General features: G+C 43.9%; 1 protein-coding gene across 2 annotated transcripts; it reads right to left on the bottom strand.

Annotated features, from left to right (window-relative positions):
• Positions 1-1,345: 1,345 nt before the first annotated feature.
• trim46b (tripartite motif containing 46b) lies at positions 1,346-14,931 on the bottom strand. 2 transcript variants are annotated; one of them, XM_069681453.1, is made up of 12 exons: positions 14,592-14,931; positions 12,111-12,372; positions 11,713-11,902; positions 11,054-11,252; positions 10,387-10,533; positions 10,026-10,121; positions 8,034-8,287; positions 7,365-7,486; positions 6,800-7,138; positions 3,802-4,031; positions 2,986-3,053; positions 1,346-2,738 (listed from the first exon to the last, which is right to left on the bottom strand). In XM_069681453.1, exons 1-12 carry the CDS (start codon positions 14,682-14,684, stop codon positions 2,294-2,296), a joined length of 2,445 nt encoding a protein of 814 aa, XP_069537554.1. In that variant the 5' UTR covers positions 14,685-14,931; the 3' UTR covers positions 1,346-2,293. The 2 variants fall into 2 exon arrangements, with proteins under 2 accessions (XP_069537554.1, XP_069537555.1); XM_069681454.1 differs by lacking the exon at positions 14,592-14,931 and adding an exon at positions 13,759-13,806.
• Positions 14,932-16,605: the final 1,674 nt, after the last annotated feature.

Below are 16,605 nucleotides of genomic sequence, written 5' to 3'. Positions count from 1 at the left end.
AAAAGTTGATGCTGGTTCTGATAGAGAGGTGTCACACAGAACACACAGGGTCAGGGTGCTCATGCTGACCCTGGAAAGTGTCGGGCAATGGGTATGTGAGCATCAGAACTGGACCGAGGAGCAATGGAAGAACGTGGCCCGCTCTGATGAATCACGTTTTCTTTAACATCATGTGGATGGCCGGGTGCGTGTGCGTCACTTACCTGGGGAAGACATGGCACCAGGATGCACTATGGGAAGAAGGCGAGCCGGTGGAGGCAGTGTGATGCTTTGGGCAAGAAACCTTTGGTCCTACCATTTATATGGATGCTCTTTTGTCACGCACTATCTAAAGATTGTTGCACACCAATCACACCACGTCATGGAAACAGTATGCCCTAATGGCAGTGGCTTCTTTCAGCAGGATAATGCTCCCTGCCACACTGCAACAATGGTTCAGGAATGGTTTGAGGAACACAACGACCAGTTTAAGGCATTGACTTGGCTTCCAGATTCCCCAGATCTCAATCCAATCGAGCATCTGCGAGATGTGCTGGACTCAGAACTTACATGAGTTAAAGGATCTGCTGCTAACGTCTTGGTGCCAGATACTTCAGCGCACCTTCAGAGGTCTAGTGGAGTCCGTGCCTCGACGGGTCAGGGCGTTTTGGCGGCAAAAGGGTGACTGACACAATATTAGGCAGGTGGTCATAATGTTATGGCTGATTGGTGTATATAGTATATCAGGACAAGTCTTTAATGTCTATGTGAACCTTTTATTACATGTGTATAAACATTTAAGTTTGATTTATACACATACATGTAAGAGGCCATTTGGCAGGAAATGCTGTTCTGCAAAACTTGGCATGAATTGCGTAGTTTCACTTTATGATGGATGTCCAGATCAGCCAACATGTGCAAAGGTTTGCGTGCTGTTATAGTTCTTTATTATAGTATATGGTTTTAGATAAAAAGAAAAAAAACTGTGCTGTTAACTGGGAACATATAAGAAAAATGCAGGTGATATATATTTTACAGATCCATAAAAGTTAAACATCCATAAAAGCCAATCTGTAGCTGAAGGAAAATGATGCCAAATCTTCGTGTTTCCAATTTTTAACGGCACATTTCAAAATCTTTTCTTGCCAATTTCCTTTAACAAAGGATTATTTGTGTGGAGAATGAGCCCAATTATTCATCTTTCCAACTTCAAATACTCTGACCATTACAATAGCTGCAGTGTTACCAAGAAGAGCTGCGAGGTGCTCTGCTATGTTCTGCTGCCCCCTAGTGGTGAAACAGCAGAAGAGTTTATCCTCATTGTGAGTAGATGAAACAAAAAAACAACAAAATGAAACAGAAGGTGTTCAATGTAATTTAAACAATTTGTATTTATTCAGTGTTCATTTCCTTCATCTATTTTTCTTCTGCAAACGTTCTGCCAGCAGGTGAAGTTTACATGAATCTAATCTGCTAATCGTTTCATTAGAAGCACTGCTCGTTAACTTACAATCAAGCGAGGTTAAAAAAAAAAACTACTGTTTGCGCGAAAACAACTTTTTACAGACAAAGTCAATGCTGTTATCAGTCACACCACACACGTACCCATGCACGTAGGGAACACACACACACACGCACACACGCATCAGACTATTTGAAATACAAAGTAGCACAAACAGAACTGCTGAAACTAGTAATTAGCTGTGCAGCAGAGGTATAATTTCAGCTTGTAATTACAGTATTGCCTCATTGTTCCTCTCTAGCTCTAATTTAGCACATTTACATCCCAGAAAAACAATAACTTTGGTCGGGATCATAATGTGAAAATTACAGAAAAGTGTATGTGAAATCTGTGTGGTTAAAGTTCAGCTATAGGAGCGATAAAATAGTCGAGGCCTCTTTTTTTTTTCTTCTTTATATCTTTAAAACGTAAGAGAAGTTAAGCTTTTAATTTGAAAGGGCATGAAATGACAATAAAAGCTTCTACAGGACGGGCGACATGGTGTGGTGCTGTGTCTACATTAGCTTTATAAATGTATGCGATATAGGCGGCTACAAGTGCAAAGCATCAAAGGTATAGTTACATGTAAAGTGCTGGATGTACCAGACACTACTTAAGCAATAAGTCCTGCAAAACTGCATATAACAAAAATGTAAAAAACTTAATTACATTGCATATTTGTTGCTATAGAAACATTTTTCATACAAATAAAATTAAATACAAACAAAATCGCTGAGATATCTAACTTTTCGCTCTAGCTGAGTAAATACATCAAATTACATTCCAGATTACCAAACGAGCTCCGATCAGCCGTCAGTTATTTAAGTTAGAGACACGCGGTTGGATGGTCACCCGTCTAACCGGGGTCTGATCCGCGTTGCGATTGGCTACCAGCTCCTGCAGCTGCAGCGCTCCTCCGCCGATGAAACAGAAAGCCGGGCACACGGGGCCGGAGCAATCCACGTGACCTTCCCACAGAGGTCGCAGGGAGTGGGCGTCGTAGAAGGTGACCCGACCCTTCTCAAAGTCAAGGCACACGCCGAGCCGCGGCGGCAGCGGGTAGGTGACGCCTGTGGGCGAGGACGGGCCGTTGCTGATGGGGTCTCTGATGCCGTTCCCGTGGTTGTTGTTGTGGTGGTGGTGGTAGCTGTGCTGGGGCAGGTAGATCTTCCCCATGCCCATAGTGAGGAAGCAGAAGGGGGGAGCGGAGTCCAGGGCGTCTTCTGCGCCGCTGTCGTGACCGCTGTCTGGGTCGTAGCTGGAGAGAGAGAGTTTGAAAAACAAGGACGCAAACAAGCGAGGATGAGTCATCGCCTTATTTAGTTTTTCTTATTTATATCTATTATTACATCAAGAAGCAGATGGAATACTCAAATCCGCACTGCAGTAAAGTATTTAAAATTGTACTTCAGTAAATGCTCACAATGACTTTCCACTTTTGAATAACTGCTAGTATTTCTTTCAATTTTGTCCATTATTTTCCGATATCGTATCCAGCTACTCACCGGGGACTCGCCATGTCCTGTGGAAGGTGAAACCACTCCTGCAGCTTAGATTCCAAACCGACTCCAACCTTTTAAAACAAGAACAAAGCAAACAATTGTAATTAACTATACATTTCTCCGACAACTCACGTTTGTGACAGTGTGAAATGTAGCAACAGCAGAACTCTGAAATCAGAAATCTGAGGAGTGATGGGATCTTAACCTAATCTTGTGTTCTTCACATGATTGCATAACATTTTAATTAAATAAGATGACAGTTGGGTTGCTTGGCTTACGTTGCCAGGGCGATGTCAACTGCGAGATCAGAAAAAGCCTCACCCACACAATCCTGATGACCCAGTTTAGCTTTTTCTGTTCAAGTTTTAAATATAAGGTATCATTTATTAAAATGTAACAATGATTGTTGCTCACTTTGTCTCTTTATACTGCATTCCACTTACTTAAAGGGGGGGTATCATGCTAATTTCAAGCTCAATATTTCACTGTGTGATACCTGTGGAGTAGCTTAGCATAATTTACAGTTAAAAAAACTGGTGCTCTGTGCAGGCCCTCATACAGCCTCTGCCTGAATCGACTCAGTCAGCTCTGTCCCTTTAAGAAACCCCGTCCCTACAAGCCCACTAATTGGCCTGCTATCCGAAGCCTGCTGAGGCTGCACTTTATGATGTCACAAAGTGCAGCGTGTAGAAAAAACTGTGTGAAAAGCTGAGACGCTGAGGGGGATTACTCCAACATACTTTTACTTACAGATTTGAAACTTTACCCACGTCTTAAAGTGTGGAGGATTCACTGCAATGAATATGAGAATTTTCCTACCTTCACTAGGTATGACCCCGGCTCCACTGAGCATGCCCAGTAGTGCCTTCCCTGTGTAATAGCCACATCCCCAACCAGGAGGTCCGAGGTCAGGTGACAGGAAGTGAGGGCGTGGTCAGCCGCCTGCAGCAGAGAGAGGCCAGGGACGCTGCGAGCACAGCGCTGCTCCTTGCTCACCACCAGCCGGTCAGCGTGGAGACCCCAGCGAGAGTCCAGGTAGAAGTTAAGCACTGGGAAGAGACAAAAGGGAGAGGACACAGCAGAGGAAAGGAAAAGGAGAAGAAGAAGAAGACGTGAGGGGAGAGGGAAGACAAAGAGACAGGTGCATTTAAAAATGATAAAGGGTTTTTTAGAAGCGAGAGGAGAAGTTTTGGAGGCAGCAGATTTACAGTCAGAAAGCAGCAGGGAGGGGGAGAGGAAGAGAGAGCAGGCATGCACCTCCTCCCACCAGCACTGGCATCAAAAAGGGACACAGATCTATAAATTGATGACTCAGGGATTAAAATACAGAAGGTATCACAAAGAAGCTCTGGCTGTGGGGAATGCAGACTTTTTTTTTTTTAAAGGAAGTTCATTTTACAGGGAGACAACAGCAGGAAGGAAAAACAGCCTACAGGGACACAAGGAATCCACCAATCACTGGACTCGACCATTAAAAAGCCCTGGATCGGAGTCCGATCCATGTTGTTAAGCCTCGCGTCTTAACAAACTGCAAACCTCATCAGCGCTCGGACAGATGTCGTTACGGAGAGGCAGAGGGGTGAGTGGGTGGAAGAACAAAGGACGCATGGGATGACCACAGAGAGAAAGAGGAGATAACCATGTACCATGGAGGTACAAAGTGGTCAAGAGGTATGAATGCACTTCTTACGTTCCGTAGGAGGCATGGAGGTTGGCAGCGTGGAAGTGGTGCGGAAGAGGATGACAAGTGCAAAGCTGTGAAATGGGAATAAAATGTGAGAAAAGGATGTAGAAATAAGAGGAAGTGTTAAAGTGGAGAAAGATACGAACAAAAATGGGGAAAAAAAGAAGATGGGAATGGGCAGAAAGGAAAAAAAGATGAATTATTAAGTGGTCAGCATGGCAAACATCCTAAAGCTTTTATAGAGCTGATAAATAATAGTAGGTGTGAAGAGATGGATGACCAGCAGCTGTGTGGACATAAAGAGAACTTTTTGTAGCTGTCATACACTTGATTTAAGAGGCTGTGAGTCATTGACCAAAGCAGGAGATACATTTTGCATAGTTCTGTGGAGGATAACAGAGAAAGACACCACATGCAGGCGGGGGATGATGAGACTAGTTTATACAACAGCTAATTCCCACCAAGTAATGTAGAGTACAACATCACTGGGACTTTTCACTCTGTGTATCACTCCGCCTCAGCCAGGTGTTCTGAATACTGTTAATTAACATCACAACAGACCGGAGTATGTCTACATTAATCAAGCTGGTGTCTCTGAATCACACAGCAGACTTATTTCACTGATAAATGTACATGATAAAAAACAGCTGATCTGTGGTGAGACATCTGAGAGTTAATCCAACGCAAGCAACGATCAAGACAGGAGGGAACAGTCAGTAAGTCAGCTTTAAGTGCGATCGGACACTGGTGCCAACAGGCAGTGTAATCATCATCATCAGCAACATCAACAAGATCAGTATAGTCATCATCATCATCATGAAAATCCTAGTCAGCATAAACTACATCCTCGATGTCTTCATCATCAAAAGTTGTGGAACTAGTTGAGTTGGTGGAGCAAAAATTAATCTGTTGCTGATTCATATTTATTAGTATTTGCCGCTTGTATAGCTGTTGTATAAAAGCAATATCACACTCAAGGTTGTGATGTACCGAATTACGGCTTGTTATGTCTTATTTTCGTATTTTTGGCCATCTTCCGTTTCATTCCTCTGAAGGGGGGGTATTATGCTCATTTAAAGCTTCATATTTCACTCTGTGCTACCTGTGGAGTAGCTTAGCATAATTTACAGTTTAAAAAACTTTTTCTCTCACTGGTGTTCTGTGCAGGCCCTCATACAGCCTCACCCTGAAACCACTCAGTCTGCACTGTCCCTTTAAGAAACCCCGCCCCTACAAGCCCGCTTTCTTCTGATTGGCCAGCTCTCCGAAGCCTGCAGAGAAAAAAACTGTGTGAAACCTGGCGTTCACAGCAGCCTGCAGACTGAGCTGGGAAGCCTGGGGATTACTCCAACATACTTTTACCTACAGATCTGAAACATCCAACATTGTAACTGTATATATATATATATATGTCTTAAAATGTGAAACAGCATAACACACCTTTAAATAAGAATGCTATTTAAGTGCTGAGATCCGGTGACACACCCAGACTAGAGCTGGGTATAAAATTACCATTTTTATGCTACTTTATTTGATACCAATCGTGTGACGTGAAGCATTCAGTTACAGAAAATGCCTCCTCTACTCCACTTCAGTTTTCTAGATTGACTTAAGCAGCATTACTTAGCACAAGCCCACGAGCCCCAGCACACTTACAGCTCAATGAGTACAATCGTTTATGTTTAAAGTCAGGCCCAATTTCTTTCTTCTGTTTTATGTTTTCTTCTTTAATCCTATTCATATTTATATTTTTTATATTGTCTTGTTTCCTTTAACTTGCTGTAATACCTTTTATGTCTTCATACTGTACAATAATCTTGCCTTGTAGACCTGTTTTAACTATTTATAGTCCATCATGTTGTTTATTCCGCCCTTAAGTTATCCTCAGTTAACCTGCTCTTTTTTTATTTCGTTCCTCCTCATGTTTTATGTATTGCATGATTCACAGTCCTGAATCACGCTGTGTTGTCCTACAAACCGTGAAGTATAATTAAAACCTTCTTAACCGGGTTATCACCAAACTGGGGCAGAGTTTGACCCCTTTCTGCACCTCTGTTATTTGGGTGCAAGTAGCAAAGTAAAGCAAAGTCACAGTCTCGACTTGTTAATCAGAGCAACCTCTGCGTGTCTCACCTGGCGCGGGCGGGGTGTGCAGGTACACCTCCTCGCTGTACTCCCCGTAGCCCGCCTTGTTGCAGCCTCTCACCCGCAGCACGTACACGCTGTCCATCTCCAGCCTGTCGATCACAGCGCTGCTCCCGCTCACTTCGTCCAACCGCTGCCAGCCCCAGCGGGCGGCCGCCAGCCCTCCTCTGATGCCGCCTCTGGACGCCCCTCCTGGTACCACGCCCCGGCGGCGGTACTCGACCGAGAAGTGCCAGGCGGGGGCGGATTCTGGGGGCAGTCGCCAGCACAGGAAGAGCTGGTCGTAGGCCAGGGTACGCTGGGTATCGATCACAGGAGCCAGGGGAGCTGTGATGGTTCAAGTACAGTGAATAACTTCACATTAGAAGTTTAACATCTTAACTTGGCTACTTTCACTTACTAAACGTCACGGTATCTCCGCTTTATTTAGACAGTATAAGTCATAGTGGCTGCATCTACTTATCTGATACAGTCTGTGGTATAAAGGAGATAAGAAAGTCATCAAAAACATTCCGCCCCCTTACGCTATTCTCCCCATCCTCCCCCTTCTCACCCTGGATGAAGTTCAACTCTGTCAGGAGTTTGAGTTCTTTGGAGACGTCCAGCTGGAAGTGTCTGAAGGACGGGTCAGCCGCCAGAGTGAAATGCTGCAGATTCTCGATCGCTTTGCTCAACCTGGTGCAGACACACACATGGAAGCCGGTGTTAGAGGAGTAAAGGAGGACCAGTGTTTACTTTGTGCTACAACTGAAAGGGGAGAGAGGGCTTTTCTAAATCTTGTTTTATTGTGATTTATAAATCTATTGTAGAATTTGTAGAAAAGACATGTAAATTGCGCATGTCTTGGGGACTATTTCCAGCTGCGGATTAATACGCAATGTGAGTACATGTAAGTATAATGAGAAGAAGATATGATAGTGTATGTGGAATTGGCTCTAACCGAACTACAGTGACCACATTCCTCATAATGAACATGTGCCATGTGACTTGTATGATGAATTCTTACCAGCTTTTTGTCTCTTTATACGATTTGTTGACAGCAAGAAAAATATTAAATAAGTAGGAAAAAAATCAGCATAATTTCCAACTGGACATTGAACTTCTTAGCATCATTTTAAGACAGAAGCTGCCCAGGGAGATCAAGTACCACTCTTACATAATGCTATTTTAGGTGTGAGTAAAACCTGTTAAAGAAACCGAGAGTTTTAAACAAACAGGAAACCTGTTATGAGTCTGCCGAGCAGCCTGAACAAAACAGGGCTGGTCTGTTTCTTTCAGCAGCTCCTGGGTAAACGCCATGAGCCCTGCGTGTTCCATCAGGCCGCGGCGCTCCGCCACTTGAGCAGCCAATGCCTCGCCTCGTTTCTGCCGCGCCCCCTCCAGAGCCTGGGTGAGCGAAGCGTGGCGCTCGGCCAGAGCCGCCGTCAGATCCCTGATGCTCTGAGCCAGCTGCTCTCTGGCTGACACGCTGTTTACCTGGTGAGGAACAACACAATCAAACCAGTTTTAGCATTGAGAAACGCCCAGGCTGACAACACCTTTAGGTCACTGTTTTACCACAAAATACCAAAGGCCTGATTCACCAAAGGATTGAGCAGCTTTTGCGCCTGCTAAACCTGCGCAAATGACTCAAAAACACTCTAATTCTTGCACGTTTTTAAATGAGTCATTATGCAGACATTCGGGGCAAATTTGGCCCCTTTCTATGTAAATGAGCCTCGTGGCAAAAAGCACCTAATTCCCAAACACCAGTGTTAACAGCACCGCGCAGAAAGAGTGAAAATATTACCGTCTGCAGGGAGCTGGTGTTAACTACAGCGCAGTATTATAAGGTCTGAGTTTCCATTATCATGACAACAATTCCTCCTTGTGTGAAGTCTAAAAATGTATTTGTCTGTAAAAACAATCTGTGAGTAATATTTTGGCATTATTATTATAATCGGGAGACATATCAGTCCGGTGCTGACCGAGGCTCAACCCCAGCACACACAGGCTCACTTTGTCCAAACGTGTGGAGGCGTGTGGAGCCGTTCAGCAGGGCGGAGATAATATTATACTATCTGGATGAGCTGAGGGCTCGCTAAAGAAATGAAACTGCGTTACTGACAGTGAAACTAGTACAACAGCTGTCAAGTCTGGGCTTTAGAATAAAGTTTTAAAAGGCTGCCCCCTCCTCTCCCTGCTCATCATCGAGATGAGCTCCGTCAATAAGGAGCTCAGTTAATGCACGACAGACGAGGTGCAGACAGCTCCTCTTCACAATCAGACACAAAACAAGAGCAAACTGCACGGAGCTACAAAACTTTATGGACATTTCTGCACCAGAATATCATCAGTGCATCTTGCTTTGTGAATCGGACCTTGAGACGGAGCAGATAGCGGGGGCAAATTATGGTGCAATCAGTCTTACTGAAGTGTTCAAAGCACACAAAAAACGAACTCTTAAAAAAGGATTTTAAATTTGACTGATTACTTTATAGCGTGTTCGCTGGTTTCCACTTTCTTTTATGTCTGTGTGGACTAAGTCTTTTAAAATTTGATCATGATAATAAATTACTAAACACATTAATAATGACGCGATCGGCTGTCATATAACACAGTAGTTGTTTAGGTGACTGCAGCTTGTTATATACACAACATAATTGTTGTAAACAGTTAATAAATGAGTTATAACACTATAACTAGTCGCTGTCCTTGTTTATTATGATCAATAAACAGTACATAAATTGCTAATAATAATATAATATAGCATAGTTGTAATTATTTAAGGTAGTATATTTAGTCATACTGCATATTATTATTGTGCCTGTATTTAATGTGTTAAAGAGGAGTTTTTATATGACCACTGAGCAAACCCATCAGCTGACGAAGGCTGTAACATGCAGCTTAAAGCTCCAGGAGGAATTATCATTTAAACATTTATAAACTACAAAAATGGCTGACACGTAATTTTAACAGACATTATTAGCTATGTAATACTGAGACTTTATTATACTACCATATTAAAATGCTGCTTATAACGGCTAAACAGAGGGCTGTTTAGTGTTACCGTTAATCTTTCTAATTTGTCAGCAAACAGACAGCTGGCTGTCTTCCAGCGACGCTCGTACAAATGAACGGACAGAAATCTGAACAGTGTTTCTGGCGTTAAGCTGCTGGCTCGTGTCAATTCCATGTTCAGCAACATTTCGTCGGCCCAAAAAGTATTAATCACCTCGGTCTGTGTGATGGAACTCTCCAGCTGGGTAATCTGACCGAGGACTGTGTCCTGGTTGGACAGAATGTAGTTCATCTCCTTCGTAATCTTCTCCTGTCAAACAAACAGAGACAGCTTGATTGTTGCACATAGCCAAAATGATACTCCTGTCGTTCTCTCTGATGTGGTGAAGGATGCTTGTTGATCTTTTGGAATAATACAGATTTTAAATGTCAAAACATCTCTTCACTCCGGTTTTTCTTGAAAAAATCTTTCAATCTTAATGTTTAAATGTGATATTTTCAGCTATTAACAGTACGAACAGTTGCAGGACTTTTAGAGAAACCCATTCCAGAGCGTGTCAGATTCAGACTCGTACCTTCAGGGCCTGGTACGCCTGAGCCACAGGCAGGACTTTGTGTCCGGTGTGGATGCGGCGCAGTTTGCAGAGAGGGCAGAGCAGCCGCTGACACGACCGACAGTAGAACTGTAGTTTCTCCTGGTCGTGCTCCGGACAAGTCAGAACCTGTGGACATGAAGCAAATTACACTTTTATTTTTATAGATTATTTTTTGGGGGCTTTTTGCCTTTATTTTATAGGACAGCTGAAGAGAGACAGGTGATGAAATGCACCAGATGATCAGCAGGTCCTGCTCATAAACAGTATGTCAAATAAGCTGGTTTTTGGTACCTAACAGTTCTATTATTGTTGCCATGGTTATTGAAACAGGAATTGAGTGCTGTTTTTATTTACTAGTATCATATCGAAGTTGAATTCACTGGTGTAAATACTATATAATCAGTCAGTATTAGCCAAATACTTGCATAGTATTTACTAACATTTATGAGCGCGTGATTAAACTAAAAAAACGCTTTTAACTGATCTATAAAGCGTTAGTTTAAAATATTACTACTAGTTAAAACTCAGACATTCTTTACAAAGGCTGACTTATTTCAGTTTGACGACAGCTTTTAAAATGTTATGATATTATTTGACATCTCATGATTGAATGTGTAGATCAATAGTCGGCGTCCCCGCGTCTTACCTTTGGTCTGAAGTTGAGTGTGGGCAGGATATGCTCGTGTTGTGCTCGTGGCGTCCCCCACGGGTGGTACAGCTTGAAACACTCGTTACAGAAATTGGACCTGCAGTCGGCGCAGCCTTTGGTGGCCTCCAGAGCCTGAGGCGGTTTGCAGAACTGGCACATGATGGCCACACTGCCCAGACTCACCGTGTGTCTGTACCTGAGGCGGCGTGGAGGGAGCACAGCGAAGGGGAGAGAGAACAGGGATGCTGTCTAAGCTTGCAGTTACATGGCTTGTTATATTGTGATTAAATTATGAGAGATCTGCCTACAAATACCAATTCATTTGGGGGAGGAGCTATATTTATGTAAAAGCCAGACAAAATGTGAAAACGTACAAAATGAGAGGGCAAAAAGAGGTCTTTAAAAGAGTGAGGCATACTGAGTTGGTGGAAAAGCTACGACACAAAGGAAGCACACAGTCAGCCGCGATCGCTACAGTTGCAGTGCATGCTCTGCAGGATTCTTCAACAGCTCAGCTGCTGCTGAATAATTAGTCAGGACTGGACTTGTTCCCACACCTTCTGTTTTTCATCCAAACACTTAAGAGCAGAACCAATGTGTGTGTTTTTCTCTAGTGTTTGTGTGTATGTGCATGTATGAGTGTGTGTTGTACCTACCTCTCCACTATGCGCTCTAAGGTGAGGTTGCGCAGACAGTCAGTAAGGCCCTTCTCTCCCAGCTCCACATCTCTGCCGCAGGGGACACAAGGGAACAGCATCACCAGGGGGGGGGCCTCCTTGCGGCGTCGCCCTGGATACGACCCATATCCCGGAGACCGGGGCATGGACGGGGAAGGCGGGTGGGGACCTCAAACCGAGCAGAGAGACCAGTTATTAGTCGAGAGAGAGACTGCAAAAATACAGCATATTGAAGATGTAATATCAGAAAAAGGTTAAGTAAGGGTTAATCACATGTTTTGTGTCTCTTTTATCTTTAAAAAAAAAGAATCTTTATCCACACAAGACATCGATTTTCCTCTTCTCTCCCCCCTTAACAGATTAAATATATCTGATACCTGCCCGCAGCACGCGGTCAATAGGTCTCTGCTCGTGTTTAGGTGTAGGCCTGCGGGCCTGGCGGGGTGAGCGCGTGTTGGGCGTGGAGGCTGGCGAGTTCGGCTCGGGGGGGAGCTCTGGAGGCGGGTAGCCGTTTGCTACTAAGACCTCGGAGGCACACATGAGGCAGACGCTGTGCTGGCACGGCAGGACCACGGGCTGTTTGACGATGTCCTTACACACAGAGCAGTGCAGCTCACGCTCCAGGCTCTTCATGTTAGACTGACAAAGGCAAGAGAAGTGAGGAACATTAGGGAGGAACACATGTGCATGAACATGATCCTTTAAAGGGATTACAGAAGAGTAAAACCTGCATGAAGAGATGGTTAAATTGAAAATCCTTCCGTACTAATGCTGATACAATACCTGAGATTGACAGCATTTTGAGAAGATGGGGCAATGGGAGAAGCTACATGCGACATAGGCCATCACTCTTGTTAAATATGGATAAAGACCAGACATTAATTATTAACCCGCTGTACAGAGTGCATCCCTTATATTGCAGCCCTGCATATGAAGATGAGCTCTTAACCAGTTTGTAACACCTTCAGCGATGGTACAAAGGAAAACAGGACCTAATATAGAGTGCAAATAGAGTGTAAGTGTTCAGATGGAATTCATTTTGCTATATTATAGTTGTTTTTCTTTGTTTATAAGAGACCGCTACAACAGTGAACCTCTCTGGCTACATAGAGAAGGGGGTGGAGATTTAAAGCTGCACCTCTGGAACAGATAGTGTGTCACAGTCCGACTCAAGGACGTTGATCTGACAGAAAAGGACACACCGGCTGTTGCAGAAACCTGTGACTTCACAGCTACACTCGCTCTCCCCCTGCCTCATGAATTATGACATGCTCAAAGGGACCTGTTCCGTTATCCTTTCCCTAGCCGGCCATGTGTGATCATTACTCACTGTTTGTGTTGAGTCAGTATTTCTTTTCACGTTTGCCGTGATTTCTTTTGTCTCGTGGACGCCCTTGACACAAAACCTCGACCTAAAACTGTTGCAGGGCCAGCTACAGTGCGTCCACATCACTGACACTATGAGTCAACTTCAAAACCAGGACAGGACAAAGTGACGGACTCTGCTGCATCGGGGCTTTGGGGACTTTGTCACTGTGATACAGATGAGATGCAGTATCAGGTCAGTTTACCAAAGTACACCTTAAACCTCTGTTCAACCCCTTATTCTGGATGTGTAATCAGGTGATCGTATGCATTAGATTCCTACATGATTTTAAAAAGGCAGCTAGGTGTCATATAAAGGTATAAAGCGTCAGACATGTTACCAACATGAGCCAGAATTAGGCTGCTTCTAGAAAAATTACCTAGACACATGCTGAAGCGTTAAATTGGAATAATTGGATTACCCAATATAACCCACTTTCTCCCTCAGTCCCCCTCTCTGTGTCATTCCCCAATGTCAACTCCGGCCTGCCTCTGTCTCCTCCTGTAGCAATTTAGCCTATTGAAATTTACCAGCAGGCTATGTTCACCTCGACGAATAGCAGCTTTGTTGTATCCATCTATAATGCATAATGCGCACTGCTAACGCTGAGCCCGGCGTGGTGAAGGCGTAAAACAGGCGATGCGACAGCGCATCCTTACCTTCACCTGGAATCTAGGCGCCATGGCAGCAGACTACGTGTATATTTCCTGCATCAAGCGTCTCTAGAGAAGAGGGGAGGGGTTTCAAGCAATTTTCCATCGCGAGCAAAGAGTCCCTCGCGCCGGTAAGATGGGGTCTGCATGGAGGAAAAAGGGGCTGTGGTGGCTGATTCACCACCAGAACGTGTGCACGAGACATTCCGCCATGTTTTTTTTGGGGAGGTTTTTTGTAACCACCTCGGCGAATATACCTGAATCCTTTTAACCCTATAGCTGATGCTTCAAGCAGCCACACATACACTCACACTCCCTCTGCCTCCTGCCTCTGCAGCAGCCCAATCCTGCATCTCGTCGCCATGGAAACCAACATCCAGAGAGCCGAAAATAAGGAACGTGCCATTTCAGTGTGCACACATGCTGTTTTATCATTTAAAATGTTTGAAATGCCCTTGTGTCTCCCCAACGAAAGAGCACGTTTGCTTCCAGTATTAAGAAGGAGTCAGATGCTCCGAGCCATTTTAGCACCTCCAGCAGCATCAAAGGAACATAACGAACCATATGCTTTTACAGCAAGCTTTGGGGAGGCCAATGTTTTACTTGTTGTATTTAAATATATTTCGTGTCATTTCGCCCCCCTTTAAATCTGCCTGCAGAGAAAATATACGAAGGCCCTATTTTAGGCGATAGACATGGAGGAGGCTTGCTTATAATATTGTCTCCATTTTAAAATACAGGCTGTAGTCGTTATTGCAACACATTAAAATAACCTCTTACTTTGAAAATACACGAGCAACAGACACACAGAGAGACATATAGTAGGCTATAGTACTCACACTGATACGAACCAATGCTTCCATCGTTGATGTGGCTGTTTTTAAATCCATCTCTGCCATTTTAAGAAAATAGCTCCCTCCTGTTTTCATCATCTGAATATAAATCGCGATGAATCTAGGCCACACGCCATATAGTGCATATTAGGAAAAAAAAGTAATATATGTTCAACCGTCCAGATGATATTTTTTAGCTGGTTTTCCGTGTGGAAATTCCGCGTTTTGATATTAAAAATTATTTTTCAAAAAACATCTAATATCAACATTTTGACGCACGCGAAACCAAAAAATGCTGCACAAATCATCACCGTCAAAATGTGGAGGGCGATTTGTAGATTTGTTGACAATGTATATCCACGCTGAATACTAACAGATGCCTGTGGCTTTTATTCCTCACGCAGACGTCCCTCCCCCCACCCTTCCCATCCCGCACCGGATGCCTTCAAATGATGTGGAGCACAGCAGGGTTGAAGCTTAATGTCATAGCAGGGAAAATGATCTGAATCCTCTATTAGTAAAAAATGGAGGTGTAGCTTACAACAGGGAGGGGAAGGCTGGCAGGGTCTGAAGCCCCAACTTGAAAAAGGCTCCCCTCCCTTACTGATTTATATGGAATAAGACTATAATGCATATCGATCAGCAGGGCCGTTTCTAGCTTTTTGGGGGGCCCTATGCAAAATGTTGTTTGGGGCCCCTGTATCGTATAGAAAATGACAATAAAAATGAATGCAATAGATGCAGAATTTTCCTCAAAAACGTTTATTTTAAATCCTGAAAGCAAAGTTCTTGTACATGAAACATAACTGAACGTTGAGGTGGGAGTATTTTTTTTCCTTTTCGCGGTATCAGTATTATATCGCGTTATTACAAAAATGAAAAGGGGTACTCTAACCAAAACATAATTGACCGAAAGCTCACGCATCCTACCTCCTGTAGGCACACGCAATCCTCATGCTGTGTGTGTGCAGCAGGTGAAGTTGCTAGAAGTGACACCTCTGCTCCGCGAACGGTCCGTTCACGTGCCCGCAGCGTTAAACAGCACCGGGACGTGTTTCCACCAACAACAGGAACACATTCACTGAACAGCAGCCTCGCGTAACTGCGCATCTGACTCAATCATCCTCACTGACCTGACGCGCGGCTGTCTGTCCCATCATACCTGTCGGCAGTTGCTCATTGCGCGACAGGATCATGATGATTTTGACTTGATTATCCCACAACACAAGCCACAGCTGCCCTACCATTGCATCTTAGTTTTGTTTATATCCTACATAATTCTAAGTATATATGTGCTTCACTGAACACATAAGGGGGCTTGGCTGGCTACAAATAATATAATTAATGTAAAGACAGGTCCTTTAATTCTCCTCTAATATATTGAGGCTGAATTTGCAGCTTGCGGGCCCCCTAGTGGCTGCGGGGCCCTATGCATCCTCATAGTCTGCATACAGCAAGAAACGGCTCTGTCGATCAGCCAAACACTGATCTGGCTTAAGCTACATAAAAATGATCTAAATTTAATCCAAAATTTTTAATTTACGTAATGACATTTTAGTGACGCCACTGAGTGATGCTTGTTGCCTGATATGATTGGTTGGTTCGTTCCAAGTTCGACTGAAGTGTGGGACAACAAAAACACGGTTTAAACAACGATATATCGTTGACTTCAAGAGTTGAATTGTTTGGGTGACACCTTACCTAAACTTCACCTTACCTTAATTTAGTGCTAATCAGCAGATAATGCACCGCATTATGAAAGTATATGAAGTGGCGATCACTGCAGACTGCTAATTCCAGATATAAGATGCTAATCCCTAAGGTGGTGAGGTCAGTGTGAGGCCCCACGTGGAGAGTAGTAAGGACGATGAGGAGGAGGAAGAACGAGCTGCATTAATACTGTAAGTTAGCGTTGTGAGCTGAAAGCTACCTCTGTCATGTGCTGTGGGCCTCAGACTAATGTTAGCTACAGCTAGCAGGTAGCTGCTAGCTAGCTAGCTGCACTACTTTTCCGATTAGC

The sequence above is a fragment of the Semicossyphus pulcher genome, unplaced genomic scaffold (assembly GCF_022749685.1).
Source record: "Semicossyphus pulcher isolate SPU_LCO1_2020_fin unplaced genomic scaffold, fSemPul1.0.p SCAF_5, whole genome shotgun sequence".
NCBI classification, from domain to species: domain Eukaryota; kingdom Metazoa; phylum Chordata; class Actinopteri; order Labriformes; family Labridae; genus Semicossyphus; species Semicossyphus pulcher.
Note: the sequence above shows the minus strand (reverse complement) of the source record. Positions and strands in the feature narration are given on the sequence as shown.